The following is a 22,290-nucleotide window of genomic DNA, read 5'->3' as shown; positions in this document are numbered from 1 at the left end:
GCTGTTTAATTCTAATAAAATAATTTATTTTTAAATATATCTTATTCAATAAATGATAATTAAGTTATAATATTAAAAAATATAAAATAAACATATAAAATAAATATATAATACATATACAATAAATATGCAAATAAAAAAATAAATAATATATCTAATTATTTATTGAAAAAATTTGTTAAGTGTTTATATATGTATTAAAAAATACGATTTATAATTTGAATGTCATCCAAACTATTTTATGTATGAGAGTGAATTAAACAGTAATTTTCTAACGATGATGTGGATTTATTGTATTATAATTAGTGGTAGATTTGTTGGGCTAAAACTTAGGAGCCCAGACTTCGTCAAAAGCGGAAATAGAACTCCGACGCGGCCCATTAATACAGATAAATTCATACGTCATTCAAGAAGAGAAGGCTGCAAGGAGACTCATGACGTGGCGTGAAGTGATTGGCTGAAGTCGCTAATCAGCCACTGTGAAACGCAAAAAAAGTTTAAGCGCGAAGATTGTCTAAAGAAAACCCCAATTCGAAGAAATCGATTCGCATTTTATTTACTGTTCCTCTCCAATTCTGTAAGGTATGCAGATTCATAGCATTTGTATTTATCAAATTTTATTTTATTTTTATTATTGTATCTTCAGCCGCACGAATTCAGTTACTGTAAACCCTAGACGTGCTTTTTTTTTTTGTTTCAATTAGTTCCAATTTTTTAAACATCGATATAAAATGAAGTGATTGCCGTTCCATTTAAATGAATTGTATGTTTTCAGTTAAGCAGTTACTGAATTCTGATGTTGATTATTTCGCATATCATGGCAAGTGAATTGCCGGCAAGTTGCTGGTTTATGTTCAATTTTTTGAAATATTGATTTGCATTGCTGTAACTATGGATTTTTGTAATTTTGTGACGTTTACTGCTGATAAATTTTATAAACAAAAATATTGCCATTAGAATTGGCACTTTTCTTTTATTCATTTCAAATTTTAAATTTCGTGCTAGTGTACTGGAAATTGCTAAAAGTACTAAGATATTTACTGATAATTTTTTTTTTTTTGTACTGATGTGGCATTACATCTGCCCAATAATCACCTTGCACTTGTAAGTTTTGATGTAAATTTTATTTACTCCCTGACATTTGATCGAATTTGGTGGATTGGCTTTATATGGAAAATGAATGGAGACCTCCGTGACAGGAAGTTGTGTGAAATTCAGAGAGGATCTTACAAAATTTGGGGAAATTTATAACCATTAGAGGAACTCAATAAAATGTTTCTTTAATATTATGGTAACTATCATACCAAGGTCTCCTGTAAGGAGCAATGAACATGCATCTTTTATGGTACTTATCACCAATTGGCTCATCATTTATTCAAACATTTTTTCTTGAAGAACGAAAGAAGTCCCAGTATTCTAGCAATAGTCTTAGGGCATTATCCATTTGTGAATATTCATTTTCTATCCTATCTATTATATTTTATGTTATTGTTATTTGGTTGGAATTATTAATTACTTATGGAAAGCAACAAGCATGCATCCTGTGAGTAATTTATTTCAATAATTGAACTTATGGGCATATATGTTTCTCCTATATAAAGTATTGTGGATAGCCTGTAAAATATGTGATAAGTGCTGTGAAAGAGAACTAAGTAGCAAGAGGAGTGTTTCAGACAAAACTGTATCTATATTGATTTTTTTTCCTGGTGAGGTACATGTAATGAAGAGATATTTATAGTGGAATAGGAATGTGTAGTTTATGTACCTTAAGTTATTCTTATGATCACAGCTCTAGCATGATAAGATGGAGAACATGCTATATGCTGAGGAGCTGGTGAGAGAGTTTCTTGTGTTTAGAGGGTTTACGAATACTTTGCAAGCTCTTGAGACTGAACTAAGCACAGACATAGGCAAAGGGTTTCAAGTGGATAAGATATTGGAGTTAATCTTCTTGGTATATATTCCCAAGTTTCAAGCAGAAAAATTGGTTAGTCTGCTGAGTTTCTTCAAGAAGTGCTTGTCATCATCATCTGAGACAGTACTAACTGCTACTCTATCAAAACTGGAGGTCTCTATTCTACGCTACTATATTATTCATGCCTTACAGTCAGGAAAAAAAGACAAAGTTGTAGAGTTTTTGGGAATGAATGGAAATGATTTGCTACAGAGAGGCCAAGATTGGGCTCCATGGTTTGGTGGGTTTGTCTCTTATTCTTTAAATTGAGTTTTCAAGCACTGAATTATCATTCATTGATGATCATGGGTGTGCCATGCAGCCATTCCTTATCTAAAAAATCCAGGCTTGGATCCTCAGTTTCGTATATATTTCTCAAAGGAATGGGTTGAAGCCTTGCGACTCTCTGTGAGGAATTTCTTTAGTGAGATCTTCAATGGAACTCATATCCTTTTGATATAAATATTGGCTGAAATACTGTGAAGTTTTGATGTCTTATTGTGAGGCCATATAATTGCTGTCTAGATTGACTTGGTTGAGGTTTTCTTTTTTTTTGGGGGTCTACTATCATAAATCCTCATAAATGGGAAATGTAACTTTCCCAAATAGCCTCACTATTGAGGGTCTTGAATTTACATATACTCACTCTGGATGAAGTTTGTCCATTATTTTGATCCAAATTGAGAAGAAAAACTTTTTTTTTAAAAAAACTTATTTCAGACAAATTGTTACACAAATATGACCATGCAGCTATTTTCACCTGTTGACAATAAATTGCTATGTTTTCCATTTGGATTTTGAAGACTTTCTCCTTAACTATATTAAGTCTCCCTGCCCTCTTGAAGATCAGTTCAGAGAAGAACACTGTAAACCGTCTCAAAAAGGACATCAAACAACTTAATGTTAAGCTGTCACAACTTCAGGCTGTACTGGAGGAAAAAGAGGCTCAGTTAAACCGGTTAAGGAAGTAAGAGCTAACTTTATCTTTTCTCTTGGGACTATGATGGTCTGCTTAGCGCATTTTTCACAAGGAAGCTGACATTATTTTGGCATCTAATAGTGCAAGTAATGCTGAGTTAATGAAGGATGCAAGCCTGGGACAAACTAAGTGTTCTACTCCATCAAGTGGCTTGCATGAAGAAAATCTTCTTTCTGGAAACAGTCAAGAAGCTTTTCCCACTGCTATTACAGATTTAAATGAGATAGAGCCGGGTCAGGAATTGGCCAGTAGTCTACCTGCCAAAGCTTTGTGGAAACTCACTGGATCCAAGTCTGGAAATGATTCAAGTTCTCATTCAACTGTAGATGCTGAAGATGCTGGAGCTGGTGGTTCCATTCAAACGTACTATGATATTCCTTACAGTGGTGGGTGACTCTTTTTATTGGTTGCATTTATGAGTTGACAATAATGAAATAATTCTCGAGTACCATCTTTCAGGCAGCCTAAAGAAATTGTTTGCTTAAATGACAAGGGTGTTGACTTTCTGATATTCACATGATAGACATCTGAGTTTTGGCTTGACTGTGGTTTAAGAGCATCAAGGTTGAGGGTATCCAGGTGTGATAGTGGAAAGCAACGAAAATATCCTTGTTGAAACTAACAAAATTAGAAAAAAACTATTGAGTAGATAATATGCAATTAAATAACTGGACGCTGTTTATTCTATCATCTCGAAAATTCAAAATATGATACTTGTGGAAAGAAGCAAGTAGGTATTTGTAAGATTTAAAATGCCAGAGAAGATTGCAGTTGGGGCAGTTTATTGGTAGAGCTGCAGAAATTAAATTGAATTTATTAATTTTGAGTTTGGGCCCTTTTTTGCAGCTTTAAGCAAGTAGTATAAGAAGCAACTTATTGAAGGCATTGAAATGACTACTGAAGTTACATTCAGTTATCCTCGTGCCTTGAATAGGTCAATAGGTCACAGTATATAATTTAGGAACTTTTAGTTAGTACAAATAATTCTTTATTGGTGTGTGGCAGAGAATGGTAGAGAAAAGCTAGGAGAAGAAGATTTCCCAGAAGTGAAAGTAGATTTCCAGGTAAATTGGGTTAAAAGATTATTTTTAGTTGCAATCTTTTCACATTGAATTAAATTTTCTCCTTTCAGCATTCCGTTACTCCTTTGCCTGAATGATTTCTGGTTTATTGTCTGACTGTGTATGTGTATTTTTGCTTACCATGTTATTGAAGGAGACATTTTTGGGCCATACCAGTCCCATCAGTTGCTGCCGCTTTTCCGCATCTGGAAACAATATAGCTAGTGCTTCTTTGGACGGCACTGTCAGGTACTTAATAGAAGTTGGTGATATGTAGAGATTAACTGTACCTTCTCTGCTTTAAGCTGCTTAATTATATAGATTCCATACTCCATATGAGTGATAAATAGATGGTCCTAGAATGAGAGTATGTTCAGATAATATTTATTAGGAAAATAATATTAATCAGAAAAATGATATTAATCATGAAGTTAATATTAATTAATATAATATTATATATAATTTAGGAAGATAATATTAGATAATAATTAAGACGATGATATTTGACTGATTTGAATAATATTATATATGTGAAAATATTTGGTATTTGATTGCTAAGGCTTGGAATGAGATTAGATTATTTAAAGGAGGGGATGGATGGAAAGAAATAGGAGGAGAAATATATTGTTATTTGGGTATTTTGGGCAGCCTTTAGTTTATAGGGAGGCTACAACCTTTGGGAGGAGTTGACATCTCTTGTTATCAGTATTGTTTCTTTTAATATTAATAAAATTTGCACTAGGTTCCTATCAGAGTACTAGGGTGTTTGCTTGGCTAGGTTGTCCAATTTGCACCTACAGTGATTTAATCAAATTTTCATTTGTGTTTGATATTCCTAAATTAGTTGGTCTGTTCAAATGGATTAATTCTGACTGCAGTTCAAATATTTCAATATTAACACCTGATTTTGAGTGAAATTAACTAACAACCTAATGTGTTGAACATGCTGGAGGAGACCTGGAATGCCTCAATTATTTAATGTTGTTCTTAAACCACTTGATTAATTTTTGGTATTTAGTTTACTTACTACTTCTGGATTTATGCATATTCAACAAAGGATATGGACATATGACTCTTCAACTCCAGCTTCTAGAAATGCAACAATATACTGTGGGGCAGAGATTATGTCGCTTGAGTGGGAATGTAAATCTGACCGCTTGGTATATGATGTGGCATTATATGTTTGGTTCTTTGAGATTGCTAGGTCCTGCTTCTAAGTCATATTTTCTTTTGGACAAAAGCTACTAATTGGCACCGCTGATGGAGGCATTAAAGCATGGAATGTTGATGCTAAAAGAGTTGTATGTGATCTCAATACAACTGGAGCATTTCCCAGGTACTTCAACATCTGTCTGCAAATAAAGATCAAAGAACTTTGTGGTCCTGATTCACATTTTTGTTTTGCTGCAGTGTCCTGGACCTCAAGTGCAGCCCAGTAGAACCAATATTTGTTTCTGCTGCAGCATCTAGAGGGTATTTGCTCAATCTCAATCTTCAACTGAGTATTTCTAATATTGCCTTAATAAAAGTCTGTTTGTATGAGTGTTATTTTTTGTAAGTGTTTGCTGTCAAATTTCTTGTTGAACTATTTTTGTACTGTACTCATGGATGTGATAATGGATGATTTCTGTATTTTGGTTTCCATGTTATTTACTAATAAAATTAATTTTGAACTGTACTCCCTACTAGTTGATGTCCCATTTTTATTTAGCTTGCTTACAATTATTAGCAGAAACTAAATTCTATCCCATGCGTGGAATACATGTTTCACATGAATTTGGTATTCTTAACTGTTGGATTAGGGGATTTCCATCCCTCTGTTAACGGTACTTACAAATATCTCAAGTGAAAAACCAGTTAGACCTGAACTAATGATAATTCCTTTGAATATATTGATGTGGCTGACTTTATTCTCTAATGGTACTTTGGACACTTGACTTGCCTGCCATCTTTGGAATCCCCAATTGATGAGTTGAGCTGACCAGCTGCTATACTACATTTTTTAGATCTCATCAAAGATTGAACATTGAAACATTGGTGTACTAGAGTGAAAACTCACTGAGATTGTTCTGATACAAATATAATTTATTACTTAAACAATAGCCTTTGTTTGTAAATTTCTAATATTTTTATTCTAATATAACTTTTTGTTTCCTGTAAAAGAAAATTAGAGGATAATGATAATTTATATGTTTTGGTGTATCATCAGACTGGCAATCAGTGGTTCTGTATACATGGACTGATGATTGGGTATGCTTGGTCTTTTAAATATGAATTGCTAAAGGAAAAGGTCATTCTACTAACTAGGAAAAAATTCGAGATGTATGGTTATGGGTGAGCAGTTATCAATCTGTTTAATTGCAATATTTAAATTGTATAAATTATGTTTCTACCTAGAGGTATGAGAACATCATTTATTTTGCACATTTTGTTTAAGAGATTCATCATTCATGCATAATTACTATATGGTCTCTCCCTTTATTCCTATTATTTTCATTTGAATGCAAGAGATGATGTTGATCAATATTAATTTGCAGATATGGCTCAAATTGTACTGATACTTGGGGATTTGCCTCCTTAACTGTCTGGAACATGAAGACATGGAAAGCTATGGTATGTGGCGTGAAATTCTTTTTGTGACACTGTTGCCAGTTTGTGCCTTAATGAATTTTTGCTTCTATGAAGACAGTCCTTCCTCTTGGTGATGATCCGCCTGCAATTACTTCCCTATGCTTCAATCACAATGGGAAAATTCTAGCAGCTTCTGCAATTGATGGAATGATCCACATGTTTGGTATCCTTGTACAAACATAGTGTCTGATGTAATTTTTAAGTAGCTAATGCCTAATGGTTTAAGGGATCTATGAGCAAAAATCTCTCGTATACTCTTGTATTCATGCTCTCTCTTAAATTTTGATGTGCATAAATTTAATTTCTAAATGGCACTTTGATAAGGGAATCAGATGAGTTGTTATTAAATCAACTCAGATTGATAAAAGAGTTAAGGACACATGTTTACATGGAAAATTGAGATCAAATTCAGTGTTCTTAGCATTTCACAATGTTTTATATATGATTTGAGTACCTTTTGACATATGAAGTTGCAGTTCTGCGAAGTTAAAAAGAAAAAATTCCTTTTCCTGTATTTTTTTCTTTCTGTCATGTTTATCAAACGGCTTATCTGCACCCCTTTTGAGAGGGTACCAGTGTCACTAAAAAGTAATTCTGTCGCATTTCTGAACATTTAAAAAGAAGTGTGCTTACACATCTGCTGCTGTATACAATGCCCTTAATTAACAAAGACATGTCTGCTGGTCTACAAATTACTGGTTGGCCTGCACATGATTCTGCTATTAGCTCAATTCTTTTCGGTCCTGATGAAACAAGCATTTTTAGCTTGGGGTCAGATGGAAAGGCAAGTTATTTCATTCCCTTATTGATTGTGGTTCAAAGTCCTAGCCTGTCCATAACAGCATTGAAATGTTATATGTTCATTTCCCCGTTTAGCTGAATATGAATAATTCTTTGAATTGATATGCTGTGTAGATTGTTGAATGGAGCTTGCAAAACCAAGGTCAAGTCCTTTGGTCAAGGAATTGTGGCAGGTATTTTGATTACTTGGTGCCTCATTTTCCATGACCATGGTATATTCTACATGTCAAATATGTGATAGATTTCTGTTCATGTTATGAAGTTCTGATCATTTAGCTTTCTGTATGTTAGAGACTAATGTTTACAACTTTTGAACAAATCCATGATAGTGGAAGGAATTCAAATCCATTGCATTACCGCATATTTTTCGTATAGTTGCCTTGTTAAGTGAGTGTTTTAATGTTTTGTAGATTCTTTGAATCTGAGACCTCAAAACTCTGTAGAAATGAGATGGCTTTGGATGCCAATGGGAGGAGATTATTGGTAACATCGGGTTCAGTAAGGGCACCGATATATCAGGTTTTTCTTGTTCTGTTTCTCTATTTTACACTATACCACATAAATGCAGTCTGCTTGCAATGTTTTTGGCTCTGTTCTACATTTTTTGAGGACCACAGATTAAGTTGCCGGCATGTGGCCAAACCGATTATCACTTTTTTCTAGGCAGTAAGATTATTTCTTTTAAAATTAATTTGATTCAGGTTCAAGGTCATGGAAGTGGATTCGGAACTCTTCCTCACACTGCAGCTATAACAACCGTGGATTGGCACCCAACGTTGCCCGTATTTCTGACAGGCTCAGCTGATCACTCAGTTAGAGTAACATCCATGTTGTAATTTCTCTCAATCTTACATGCTCTTTCAATTCATTTTCTGGTGAGCTAGAAGTTGAAGTGGAAATTTTTCCAGCCGAAAAAAATTCGCACATCAAAGTGTACCTACTTTTGAAGATGCATCTTTAACAGTTCATATTTCGACCAGATGGAATGGCTTTTCCTTGTTTGTAATTCATTGTAAGTTATAATGCATCATTCATTCTTTGTTGCATGGTTTATCTTATAGTCTGTTGAGACGTTTTGAAAAGTGTTGGTATTGGCTTATATTTTTGCACTCGCGTGCTCTTCCTGTCAATGTCAATAATGCATTGTTTGAATACGAAGAAGTTGTTGCAAAGAATTTGCGATGCCCTGTTGAGCATCTGGAGAATGATGGTATTATGTTCAATCGATGTTGTCCTGTTGAGCTCAAAGAAAAGTTACTGACTACGGTCCACAGATGGTCGAGTGTTATGTTAATACCCATATTAAGGGTGCGTTTGGTTGGAGGATTTTATGATTACTTTGGTAATCTATCTTTTAGATCCCTTGTTTGTTTTGTTAGTAATAAAAGATTACAGTAATCTTCTATTATTAATACTGACGTGGCAGGTAATATAGGTGGTAATCTGATTACCACCTTTATCTTAGGTATTTAAATATTACTGAGGTAATCTTGAGTTTATTATAATTATATTATTATTTATTAATTTTTTTAGATAAAAATAAATTTATTTTTAATTAATATGACAAATAATATAAAAAATATTTAAAAATAATTATATTCAAGGACATTTAAGTAAAATAATTTACTAGTAATCTTTTATTACTTTTAACCAAACACAATAATTATTTATACTTATCAAATTTTATCAAACATAGTAATCATTTATACCCAGTAATCTTCTAAGTAATCTATCTTTAAGGTAATCTTTCTATTTTAGTTATCAAACATTACCCAAACCAAACGTCCCTTAAGGGGTTTCAAGTTTCGGCTAAACCTTCAGGGGCGTTTGGTTTGGGTAATATTTTATTACTAAAATAGAAATATTACCTTGAAGATAGATTACTTAGAATATTACTGGGTATAAATGATTACTATGTTTGATAAAATTTGATAAGTATAAATAATTATTGTGTTTGGTTAAAGGTAATAAAAGATTACTAGTAAATTATTTTACTTAAATGTTTTTAAATATAATTATTTTTAAATATTTTTTATATTATTTATCATATTAATTAAAAATAAATTTATTTTTATCTCAAAAAATTAATAAATAATAATATAATTATAATAAACTCAAGATTATCTCAGTAATCTTTAAATACCTACGATGAAGGTGGTAATCAGATTACCACCTATATTACTTGTCACGTCAATATTAGTAATACTGATTTCTGTAATATTTTATTACTGATAAACTAAACAAGGGAATAAAAGATAGATTATCAAAGTAATCTTAAAAGACGTCAACCAAACACCCCCTCAGGGTTTTAAAGAGAATATCCTTTTAATATTTCTATCAATGTATCATACTTTCAAAAGATAAATTATTTCCCCATGTATTTGTTTTTAACATACGTTTGAAAACGGATTTGAATTGGATTAAACTGTTTAAATCATTTAATTAGATCAAGTAAAAAATTGAGTTTAACTTAGTTAACATAAAAAATAACTCTTTTTGTAAAAAATTTATTATTAATTGAAACTGATAGCCCTTTATCAATTTTCAAATTATATATTTGATGGTAAAATTATTTTAAATATTATTTTTAAATAATTAATTAATTCAATTATTAGTCAATCAGTTAATTATCAATTGGATTAGACGGTTTCTTTTACTGTATTAATGTTTGATCAAATTATAAAAACATTAGTTTTTAATAAGTTTAAACAAATATTTTAATATAAAATACAAATTATGTGATACGCGGAAAAATATTTTGACCAAACTTGCCCAAAAGGTACAAGTCTCTTTGAGCATCTGGAGATGAGGGTATTATGGTCAATCGATGTTGTCCTGCTGAGCTCAAGGAAAAGTTACTGACTACGGTCCACAGATGGTCAAGTGTTATGTTAGTACCCATATTAAGAGGTTTCAAGTTTCGGCTAAACCTTCAGGGGTTTAAATAGAATATCCCTCTAATATTTCAATCAATATGTCATACTTTCAAAAGATAAATTATTTCCCCATTTATTTGTTTTCAACATGGTTTTGAAAACGGCTTTGAATTGGATTAGACTGTTCAAATTGTTTAATTAGATTGGGTAAAGATTGAGGTTAATTTAGACAACATAAAAAATAACGTTTTTTGTAAAAAAAATTAATTATTAATTGAAATTAAGAGCGCTTTATTAATTTTTAAATTATATATTTGATGATTAATTATATAAAATTATTTTAAATATTATTTTTATACAGTTAACTAATTCAATCACTAATCAACCGATTTAATTATCAATTAGATTAGATTGTTTCTTTTATTATATTAATGTTTGATCAAATTATAAAAACATTAGTTTTTAGTAAGTTTAAATAAATATTTTAATATAAAATACAAATTGTATGATGTCACGTGGGAAAATATTTTGACCAAACTTGCCCAAAAGGTACAAGTCTCTTTAAAGGAAAAATTACACTATGCAAGAAATATCTTATTTTTATTATTAATAAAATTATGTATAGAAATATATATTTGTATGTATTATTATATGATTAAATAATTTTAAATTAATGATAAAATAATATTCAATCATGTAATAATATATATATAAATAATATTATTCTTTTATTATTCATTTGCACAAAATCATACACTCACAACTTTGACTCACATAATTGATACATAATTATTTCACTAATTTCAATTTTCAATCATTATTATAAACCTTCTTGTGCCAAATCCATTATTATGCACTTTTAATTGGTATATCGATTTTGACATCAACATGTGAGCATGTTATTTTCCATGTGCTTATAAAGAAATCACAAGATGAAAAATGTTTAACACCTTGAACTTCCATTAAGTTCGGAAAAATGAAAATCCGAAAAAGACAGCCTTTATATTATAGAAAGTGAACAAAACGACACCGCATGATCCTGTGACATCGACACTATCGACATTCCCATTAATTGGAAAATCTTCCATTTTCCAACATCCTTCGAACCGTTTGGAAAACAGTGGACCCAAAAACAATTCAAAATAATAAAATAAATAATTATTTAATTTCTTTCGATACGAACTAAGCGCCCGCCCTCTCTTGTACTGAGCCTCTCTCCTCCCTTCCCTGGCCCTTCCTCTTTACTTCTTCCGCCAAATTTAGCGGCGATTTCTCCAAACACTCAAAACGACACTCATTTTTTCTCCTTTAAATCCACGAACTTACACGTCATTTCTTCGTCTACGCATTCTCCTCTACAATTCCACTTTCGTTTCGTTAATCTCTAGCAATGGCTCAGGTGGTCGCCACGCGTTCGATTCAGAGCTCCTTTTTGTGCCCTACCTCTGGATCCGTACAAGAGCGAGCTGAGAAATTGAAGCCTCAAAGCTTTGCCTCGAAAGTGCTGGCACGTGAGGAGGAGAGCAGACTTAAGTTTGTTCGTACAAGTACTCGAATCACTGCTAAGAGATCCACGCAAGCTGACTCTCGAGTGATTCCTGTGACACCTGAGGATGTACCAAAGGTGTGCTAATTCTGCGTTATTATATGTGTTATTGTATATTCTGTTTGGTTGTTGAGAAACTTTTTAGTTTATGTTTATTCTTTTTGAAACGGATAAAGTGACTTTTGCTAATTTTTAGCTGAATGAGTGATTGCAAGTTACTTATATTTGTAGTATATTTTCACTGAAATGAGGAAACAAAAGTTAACATGCTTTACTGGGAAGTGCAAGAAAGATAAAGTTTGTGATGAAGGGTGAAATATTTGTTTGTGAAAATTCATATTTTATCAGCACTATAACTTTGAATTTTACTAATATCTCATTGTGCAAAAAAAAAAAAAAAAAAAAAAAAAGCATTACAAAAGCCTTATTGCATTGATACTGCTAGGATTTATATTCCAATAGTGTAGTATTCTATTCATTATAAATCTGTTATTTAGAGTTTATAAATTCGTCTACATGGAAAAAAAGTTCCTTAATCAAGCTAGAAGAATTGATGGTCTGTGCTATCTGTGCAATTTGACTGATGAATTGTGATGTTTGATTTATAATGCAAATAATATTGGCACTGGAAGCATCAATGAATTTTAAAATTTTAAAATTTTGTTATTTTGATTATGATTAGAGAGAGGAACAATTTCAGCATTTGGATGGCATTCAGCAATTAGGTGACACATCAGTGGGCATGTGGACCAAGCCAACGGTCAGACGTAAGACGAAGATTGTTTGCACAATTGGTCCTTCAACTAACACAAGAGAAATGATATGGAAGTTGGCTGAGGCTGGAATGAATGTTGCTCGTTTGAATATGTCACATGGAGACCATGCATCTCATCAGGAAGTTATTGATTTGGTCAAAGAATATAATGCACAGTCCAAAGACAATGCTATTTCAATTATGCTTGATACAAAGGCAGGTTTCCATTCATTTTATTTTCTTCTGGTTACTTTTATATATGATTACTTTTCAAGGTTTCTATAGTTAGTGAAGTTTTGCTTTACTAAGGTTATACATTATATATGACATTATTTTTAGCATAAATATCAGTGGGCTTTTAATTAGTAAAATATTGTCATAAGCCCCATCCATCATATAGCATGATTATTAATATAGATAAAGGAGATACTTTATTTCATTCATTGTTGGTGTAAATTCTATTCTTATTTATTTTTTATTTTGTTTTTAGGGCCCAGAGGTTAGGAGTGGGGATTTACCTCAACCAATCAATTTAACAACTGGGCAGGAATTCACCTTTACAATTCGCAGAGGGGTTGGCACAGCTGATTGTGTCAGTGTCAACTACGATGATTTTGTTAATGATGTAGAAGGTGGTGACATGCTTCTTGTTGATGGTATGTTCACTGGAAGTATTTCTTCATATAAACTTTTTTTTAGAATCATGACAATATCTGATTTTTGGCTGCTTTTCATTTTTGTTGAGTTAAAATGGTATTTGTGCTTGTGTGTGACTTATATGTATCTTGTCTGTTTGTTCTTGAGGATGCAGAGTTATTTATATTTTGTTTTTAATACAGAGTCAGAGATGTGTAAAGTCGTTTCTAAATTTAATGTGTAGCTTAAGAACCTATTCTTTTATATTATTCAATTTTTCTGAAGTTCTTGGATAGCGCTTTTAGTGAGATTATGTATATGCAACAAACCATCAGGAACACTTGACATATTTCTTGACATGGTCTGTTTTTCCACTGCCTATGATATAGGTGGTATGATGTCACTGATGGTGAAATCAAAGACAGAAGATTCTGTAAAATGTGAAGTCGTTGATGGAGGAGAGCTTAAGTCTAGACGGCATCTGAATGTTCGTGGAAAAAGTGCAACACTGCCTTCCATAACTGGTTGGACTTTGAATTATCATATATGTCCATAATAGTAAATTTTCATTCCTCACCCATTCTCTCTCTGAGCAGATAATGAGGCATTTAATTCTGCAAATGGGCATGCATGTTTTCTTTTGTTTCTGCAGAGAAGGACTGGGACGATATCAAATTTGGAGTTGACAACAAAGTTGATTTCTATGCTGTTTCCTTTGTTAAAGATGCAGAAGTGGTTCATGAACTGAAGAATTATCTGAAAAGTAAACTCCTGATTTGAGAATCTATGTTGAGGAAATAAATATGAATTACATGCTTAATTGTCTGGTTTAGATTTATTATACGTAATTTTGTTTCTTCTGAAACTGCAGGTCGTAATGCAGATATACATGTAATCGTAAAGATTGAAAGTGCAGACTCCATTCCAAATTTGCATTCAATTATCACAGCATCTGATGGGGTGAACACCTAAATCTTTGCTTAGGCCTTTGACTTTATGCTGTATTTGATGCTGTGATAATTTGTTGACATCAATGCAGTTGTCCTGATTGATTGAAATTTTAGTAGAGCTCAGTTTACCAGTGTTTTAATTTTTTTCAAATGTATTCAGTTTTACCACTTTTTTTTTCTTCCTATCTTATTCAAAGGAGCTCTGCCTTCTACTTTTGTTTTTCCTAAAACAAAACTCATTTGCAATCTTCTGCTGAAGCTGATTTCCTTTTAAATATCAAGATTTATATGGTAATTATGATTGTGTTATGATTTGTGGACATAATAGCATTTGAAATTCCCAGTCAAAACAAAAGGGCAAAGATTTGGAGTGAGGGAGGAGTCAAGCATGTTTTTGGAGTTGCCATTGGTTTCCCCAAGATCTTGAGAATTCATCTTACATATGCACGTTTATGCATTTCCTAAGTATTAAGATCAATCTTAGATTTATGTTTATTTGAATGTCTTTTGTGCCTATGTTAGCCCACTGAGATGAAATCCTGCATCTGCCCTGCCAGTGAGGCTTTTTAATCCAGACAATTTTGAACCATCTGGCTAATTCCCATTTTTATTACCATAAATTTTAGATAAGTGCTTCTAAGAAACCTCTTATCTTCACTAATGTGCATTATTTACTAAAAGAATGCTTCCTCTTCTTATTTTAGGCAATGGTTGCAAGAGGAGATCTTGGTGCAGAACTTCCTATCGAGGAGGTTCCACTTCTGCAGGTAGTAATCTTTTCTAATATCACAGTTTTGTCAAGAATGATGTAACCTGTCAGTCATCGTGTATACTTAAAAAGCTATGATTTATTTTCTAAGATTGAAAACTACAATGCAGGAAGAGATAATAAGGACATGTCGTAGCATGGGGAAAGCTGTTATTGTGGCAACCAATATGTTGGAAAGCATGATTGCTCATCCAACACCAACCAGAGCAGAGGTATCAGACATTGCCATTGCTGTTCGAGAAGGTGCTGATGCTGTCATGCTTTCTGGTGAAACTGCTCATGGGAAGTAAGTTACTCTTTATTTTCTAATTTTAGGAAAAAATACTATTGTGTAGGGTTACTGGAGGACACTATTGCTGACAATCATGCAAGTTGAGAGTCATATTTGAGGGGACCTGCCATAAGACAACCAATCAAATTATTTGACTAATTCTTCAATGTGAAATTGTTCCCCTGGGATCTCAATGTGTTCAGATACAGTTGTGACTCTCGGTTTTCATATGAAGATATCATATTCTAGGAATTCCATTTTATGGTTTACAGCATTAATATGACTTTCCATCTTCTTATTTTCTCTGAAAAAAATTTCATATGAAAATTTGGGTTCACTGTTAGAATTATTGGAGTTGCAAAAAAATTAGTGTTATCTGCAATCCTCAATGCTTTTTTTCTATCTTTTCATGATGTGGTTACTGTAGATGTAAACAAACTTTAGTTTTAGACAGGTAAATGAAGTGAGTTTCTTCTGTGCAGGTTTCCATTGAAAGCTGTGAAAGTTATGCACACTGTTTCTTTACGGACTGAAGCAACCATAACTAGTGGTGCTATGCCACCTAATCTTGGTCAAGCATTTAAGGTCACTTTAACATAAATTAATTTATTTTTGATCCTGTATTTTTTTTGTTTGTGTTTTCCTTTATTTTTCCTTTCATTTTGATTGTCAACCCTGATATTTACTGGAAACTACTTGGTTTTTATGTAGAACCACACGAGTGAGATGTTTGCTTACCATGCAACAATGATGTCTAACACACTTGGAACCTCAATTGTTGTCTTCACTAGAACTGGTTTTATGGCTATATTGCTGAGCCATTATCGACCCTCTGGCACTATATTTGCCTTCACAAATGAGTAAGTTTGATTTGTTCTGCTACCTCAATTCCAAAGTTGATGTTATGTTGTGCATATGTTGTTTCTGAGGTTTGAGGTTTTTCAGTGGTGAAGATTACACTCTTTAGGCTTGGATTGTGCACTTGTAATGGACTATTCTGATTAGTATTGTTAAACCCAAGAATTGATGCTCAGCATATTGCCCAATGATTCAATCAAAATGGCAGTATTGATGGACCTTTTACATGAATTTGACATTTCATTCTTATTATGGCTTTGATGGCTGTACAGAAAGAGGATACAACAGAGGTTGTCTTTGTATCAAGGAGTATGCCCCATATACTTGGAGTTCTCTGATGATGCTGAAGAAACCTTCTCAAATGCCTTACGCTTACTGCAGGTAAGTTTTCATTCTCCACTCACCACCAAATCCTGTTGAATTTGCTTTTGATTGAGATACATTTATTTAGCTCACTATTTGGTTGATAATTTAACCTGAACAAGCTATGGACAATTCTTTGGAGAAGTCAAGTTCGACAATTTTCATCACAGAATAAAACAATGGAGATTGCTTTCAGTATTTTCCGAACTAACACTCCACTGTTGTTGCAATTCTCTAAGAAGCTTTTCATGGGTCTGGAGTGACATATTTGCATAGTCATATATTAGTTAGCTGCTAGTATGTCTAATATGTTATGCTACTGCAGAATCAAGGAATGGTTAAGAAAGGAGAGGAGATTGCACTTGTTCAGAGTGGCAGACAACCCATCTGGCGGTCCCATTCGACTCACAAGATTCAGGTCCGCAAAGTGTAGACTAGAAGAAAGGCGGCTTATAATTCCAACTTGAGAGTAATCTTATCAGCTCCCGTTCTGTTTTATCCCGTTTGTGTTGCTGTTATTTATCTTTGTTGGCGGATTTTCCCTTTGCCAAGATTTGGCAAAAATGCATTCCTTAAATTATAGTTTTTTCTATCCCTTTGCTGCAATGTAATGCTGATCCGAGTAATACTCAGAATGATCGGGTAGTTTACCCAAACAGGGGAGCTACTACAACATGGATTTATAATGAAATACATAGTATTTACTAATAAAAAAAACTTACACTTTTTTTTTCCCTTACTGTAATGCTGCAGCTGGACCAGCCCCTGGTCTATATTTATGTATTATTATATAATTATGTTATTTTAAATTAAAAATAAAATAATATTAATTATATGATGATTTATAATAAAAGAATGTATTTATAATAAAAGAAGGTATTTATAATTACTTAACATATTTTCAAACCCTAAAAGTTGCAAAGTGATGAGAGAAACTATAAGAACAAAAATCAGTAAATCAGAGCCCGAATTCAGCATTTTACAAAGGCCAAAAGACTTTTTATCACTCAAAGTTTGATGCATTCCAAAATCCCATCCAGGTTGTACCTAAAGTCTCACGAATGGATCATTTATATAGATGATTTTTGTTAGAGTGAAGTTAAAATAACAATTTTACTCAAAAGAAATAAAATGACAAAAACATCTTTTCAGTATAAACTCATAAATTATGTAATAAATATTTATTTATATTAAAATTTATATCATTTCTTTCTTAAACTTTAAAAACTAAAATTTTCTATTATAATTAAACTTTGAAAAGCTACATTCCCTTTTTTAGGATTTCAATTTTTTAGGCAAACCTCTCCTCCTCCAACAATTGATACCCTCAATCGTCTCTTTTACTTTTTCTGGTCTCATCTTCACTAGAAAAGATGAGTATTCATCTGGACAAATATAAATCGTCTTCATCCATAAATAGTTCACGTCTTCATCAATTTCTGCTCCGATGCCTTAGATTTTTTGACAAAAACAATTTCTTATCTTCATCGATTCATCTCTAGACAAAGAGAATTTATCTTCTTTCAAACAAATGCTTATCTTTTCCAATGAGAATGAGATCGAAAGAAGAGAGAGAGATGGTTGAAAGGTGATAGTTGTGGGAGAGGAAGGGGTTTCCCTAAAAAATTGAATCCTTAAAGAAGAAAATTCAACTTTTTAAAGTTTATTCATGAATGAAAAATTATTAATTTTTAAGATTTAAAAGAAAAAATAATATAAATTTTTATATTTTTTAATATTATTAATTAATAAATAACTATATATATAAAATTGAAAAATTTAAATAGATAATAAATAAAATTTTTAAGTTTTTTAAAACAGCAGAAGTAGAGGTGTCGATAGGCCAGGCTAGCTCAAGCTCGGCCCATCAGGCTAATGGGTCGGGTCAGACCCAAAGCCCAAACAGTAATGGGCCTTGGGCCGGCTCGACCCATTAATATATAAAGGCTCAAGGCCCGACCCATATAAAAATGGGCCTTGAATGGGCCGGATTTTAAATATTTAAAAAAATTATTTAAATTATTTAAACACAAATTATTTTTCAAATTATAAAACATAAATAATATATATTATGATAATATTCAAATGGATTGAATTCATTTGATACTTGATTTATTTGTAATATTTTGTAATGATAAAATTAAAATAAAAATAAAATTATAAACATAAAGAATTATTATTTATGAATTCAAATATTTTCTGAAAAATAATTGATGAGAGAAAATAAGATTAAAAATATAATGAAATAATTGAGATTAAGAGATTTGTAAATGAAAGTGAAAATGAAAAAAAATTAAATAGGTTTATATAAAAAAATAAATTAATTAAAAATTAAAAAAAAAATGAAGGCCAGGTAGAAGCCTTTGCTTCCCTTTGCCTTGCGGCGGAACAAGGCAGAAGCCTTGCTTCTGCCAACAAAAAGTTTAAAAAATATATATTTTTTTAATAGTATCGGATCGGATTGGCTAGCCTATAAGCTTAATATTAAAACCAGAGGCCCGACTCAATAGACCCATAGGCCTAGCCCGGCACGCCATAGTACCAGGCCGGGCTTTTTTGTGTCATATTTTTTTTGTACTTTGTATTGAGTCTCTATTCAATTCAATCCAATTGACATCTCTAGGCAGAAGTGAGACTTTAGGTGGGCATAGGCCTTTTAGCCTTATACAAATAGATTTCAACCTATAGACCATAGCAATAGGGACATAAATTAATTGGTGGGTTACTATGTATCTTACAAGATGACAATTGATTCGGTTGAACACCAATGTCATCAGTAAGACCGTAACCGCAAAAATTACACCTGACCCACGTGATTTCGACGGTTCAACAACAGCAGGCGTTACTTTGAATCCGATGACACATGGACATCATGCAAGGGGAAGAGCCGCCACACCATGGCCATAAAATCCCCCCCAGCCTCTCCAAATCGGCAACAGCATCGCCGGACTGAATGGCGTAGCAGGATGAGCCAACTCTGAAATCAGCCCTCAATTGTTTCAGAAAACAACCCCTCTTTCTGATCTCTCACACCTTTCGCATCAGAAGCTGACATCACCACCACCATGTAGATCACCAGATCCCATAACCACCGTCATACGTACGGTGCACGTAGGCGCTACTTGTGTCTCTTCACTTCATATTTACCCCAAACTTGGGTGTTCCTGTTCATGATGGGGGGCTAACCCCTTTCCCCACCACAGCGCTTTCCATCGAAAGCGTTGTGGAAAATATATTTTATTTTATTTTATTTTTTATTTCAGTTGATCGTCCCTGTCGCCGTCGTCGTCTTATTCGCGTTTCTAATCGATCCTGATTCAGATGATACTTCTGATTTCCTGATTGCGCTCCCCAGCTCTTCCGGCGAAGGATCCCGCCCCCCCGCCATGGGAGCGATCCTTGTACAGTGAAGCAGTGCTCATCACGATGGCTGTCTTTCGATGGAAGCATGCTGAGTGAAGAACATCCGGCTAATTATGTCGTTTAAACAACTAAATTCAACAAGCATTATTCAGAGATTGACTCGGAGACGCCACTGGACAACCGTTACGATGCAGCGATGAACACCAGGGACTTCAACAAGCCAGAGGCTTGGAAGAAAACTTACGTGTTTTCGTTTATATCGGCATTAATATCAACCTGTAGCCAAGTTAAAAAAATAATAATAACAATATTGTGCATAAATATCTCCACTCGCATGGACGAAATTCTGAACCAGCTGAGGCCTTGCAGGAAAATACAAGACGAGCAGGCTGTTCATCAATAGTTCCGCGCTGTAAAATTTGTCGTGAAGCTGAACCACCATCAATTTGACAAAATAACTGGCTATAGTTCCGCCATTACTTGGACCAAAGCATCATTCCTCCATACTGACTCCACTTCTTCCATGAATTTATAAGGTCCATTGTAGTAAAAATTGATTGTGTCCTTTCATAGAAAGTGCACGATCGTCACAAAATCGATTCCATTTAATACTGCATTGCCTGATGATCGATTCGCCGATTTCCCACCGAGGAAATTAATTGTTCCACAAGTAAGCGGAGAGTTCTGCCACTGTCTAATTAGTATTAATTTATATTTAATTTAAAATCATTAAATCATATAATGACAAATATATTCATTTTATGCATTCAAATATATATACATAATTTTATTGTATATATTTATGCTCACTATCTGACTAGAACATAAAAAGTTTTCTAATATAAGCCAAATTAGAGTTGGATTTGAGCCTTGAATGAGCCCTAAACAAATTAAGTTTAAACGAGTTTGAGTTTTAGAAATATTTGATATGTACAACTCATAAATCTAAAAAATTTCATACGAATCAATTAAAACAATATCGTTTTAACTAATACGCATAAAAAAGACGTCGTTTTAGTATTAAATTGAGCTCAAAGCTTGATTTGAATTGAATTTGAACTCGACTCCTCTCAAACAAACCCAAACTCAAACACCTTTGAATATAAACTAAGACGCTAATATCAATGAATATAAGTATGAAATGCACCTCGTTGGTGTTTTTTTTAATCTTCAATGACTATGTTTATCATGTGAAGAGACCGAACTCAATCTCAAATTAACTGTTTTGGATTTGATTTGATCTTGAGCTAGTCATCGACTCAAATTACATCCAACCTAAGTTAAAATTTAGATAGGGAAATCTTCAACATAAAATAGATTAGTTATGGGCCGGTCTAGCCCATCACAAGTGGGCCGATTGGAGCAACCCATATTGATTGATTCTATATAGATCTGACAATTCATATAATCGGGACATCTTTGTGTCATGTTAGTTTAGATTTCATGTCAAAGACCTTCAACTCTAACCCAATTTTATCCAAAATTATCGATTGTTTTCACTCTCTAAAGTATTTTTATCCAATTATTTCAATATATTATTAACAAAATACATAATATAACATTTTGTCTTATCGACAAATGCTCTAAAAATTTATATATTAAAACTTTTAAAATATATCAATAATTTTACTAACAAAATCAAATTTTTACTACTTAATAATAAAATAAAATATTTAAATAAAATAATATAACAAAGATACAATTATATGCAATTTTTAAAGATTTTAAATCTTACCATAAAGATACAATATATAATTATAATATGAGTTTGGCCTTTAAAAAACACATCTATAATGACATCGACCAAATTGAATTTTTACTACTTAATAATAAAATAAAAATAAACAATAATATAAGTAATTATAATTATATAAAGATACAATTAGAGCTGGATTTGAGCCAAGCCGAGCTCGAGCTCGGCTCGGTTTACATATAACTGAGTCGAGTTCGAGCTCGAGCTCATAAAAGCCAAACTCGAACTCAGTTTGAATTCTGTTCGACTCATTTTTCGTTATTAAAACGACATCGTTTTAATACATATTGATCAAAACGACGTTGTTTTGTATCAAAATTTTTAATTGGAAAATTTGACAAGTAGCTTGAGCTTGGCCGAGCTCATATAGGGTTGGGTCGTTTCGGGCTCGTTTCAAACCGAACTCGAGCTCAAGCTCGAACGAGCTTGATTGGCGTCAGCCCTAGATACAATTATATGTAATCTATTAATGTAATATTTTTCTAAAACATTCGTATTGATTCAAATCGTATCAGATTATTTTCGTTTAAACTCTAACACTACCTAATTTAATTTTGAGTCGTGTTGAGTTGATCCAAAATAAATTTCGTATCAAAAAACTCAACACTAACCTAATACTTTTTATTATATCGAATTAACGAATCGTATTAAAATTTGTCAGCTTCAATCCCATATAAAAATTAGTCCAATTAACGGCTTTGGCCCCTTACTGAACATAGTGTATA

The 22,290-nt window shown here is 32.7% G+C and overlaps 2 protein-coding genes across 3 annotated transcripts; both read left to right on the top strand.

The window, feature by feature from the left end:
• Nucleotides 1-426: 426 nt before the first annotated feature.
• LOC123197950 (WD repeat-containing protein 91-like) lies at nt 427-8,472 on the top strand. Its single transcript, XM_044612484.1, has 16 exons — nt 427-582; nt 1,790-2,195; nt 2,277-2,399; nt 2,780-2,921; nt 3,015-3,319; nt 3,939-3,997; nt 4,149-4,243; nt 5,052-5,154; nt 5,236-5,330; nt 5,405-5,467; nt 6,532-6,607; nt 6,680-6,788; nt 7,297-7,409; nt 7,541-7,599; nt 7,837-7,945; nt 8,128-8,472. Exons 2-16 carry the CDS (start codon nt 1,805-1,807, stop codon nt 8,260-8,262), a joined length of 1,977 nt encoding a protein of 658 aa, XP_044468419.1. The 5' UTR covers nt 427-582; nt 1,790-1,804; the 3' UTR covers nt 8,263-8,472.
• A 2,993-nt stretch (nt 8,473-11,465) lies between these two features.
• Nucleotides 11,466-17,188, top strand: LOC123198147 (plastidial pyruvate kinase 2). 2 transcript variants are annotated; one of them, XM_044612777.1, is made up of 12 exons: nt 11,466-11,926; nt 12,549-12,818; nt 13,093-13,258; nt 13,628-13,762; nt 13,891-14,001; nt 14,110-14,198; nt 14,893-14,955; nt 15,068-15,243; nt 15,711-15,813; nt 15,940-16,088; nt 16,359-16,467; nt 16,775-17,188. In XM_044612777.1, exons 1-12 carry the CDS (start codon nt 11,693-11,695, stop codon nt 16,880-16,882), a joined length of 1,713 nt encoding a protein of 570 aa, XP_044468712.1. In that variant the 5' UTR covers nt 11,466-11,692; the 3' UTR covers nt 16,883-17,188. The 2 variants fall into 2 exon arrangements, with proteins under 2 accessions (XP_044468712.1, XP_044468711.1); XM_044612776.1 differs by having other exon boundaries at nt 11,469-11,926; nt 12,531-12,818.
• The last annotated feature ends 5,102 nt before the right edge of the window (nt 17,189-22,290 follow it).

Source organism: Mangifera indica, chromosome 15, assembly GCF_011075055.1.
Source record: "Mangifera indica cultivar Alphonso chromosome 15, CATAS_Mindica_2.1, whole genome shotgun sequence".
Classification (NCBI taxonomy): Eukaryota; Viridiplantae; Streptophyta; class Magnoliopsida; order Sapindales; family Anacardiaceae; genus Mangifera; species Mangifera indica.
The sequence above is the reverse complement of the archived record's forward strand: the minus strand, read 5'-3'. Positions and strand labels throughout refer to the sequence as shown.

Excerpts from the sequence above, each read along its gene's own strand:
- LOC123197950 (XM_044612484.1), top strand. The coding sequence starts at position 1,805 with ATGGAGAACATGCTATATGCTGAGGAGCTGGTGAGAGAGTTTCTTGTG. Across the intron at positions 3,998-4,148 it reads AAGTGAAAGTAGATTTCCAG|GAGACATTTTTGGGCCATAC; the intron begins GTAAATTGGGTT and ends ATGTTATTGAAG. Across the intron at positions 5,155-5,235 it reads AATGTAAATCTGACCGCTTG|CTACTAATTGGCACCGCTGA; the intron begins GTATATGATGTG and ends TTTGGACAAAAG.
- LOC123198147 (XM_044612776.1), top strand. The coding sequence starts at position 11,693 with ATGGCTCAGGTGGTCGCCACGCGTTCGATTCAGAGCTCCTTTTTGTGC. Across the intron at positions 11,927-12,530 it reads CACCTGAGGATGTACCAAAG|AGAGAGGAACAATTTCAGCA; the intron begins GTGTGCTAATTC and ends GATTATGATTAG. Across the intron at positions 15,814-15,939 it reads ATCTTGGTCAAGCATTTAAG|AACCACACGAGTGAGATGTT; the intron begins GTCACTTTAACA and ends GTTTTTATGTAG.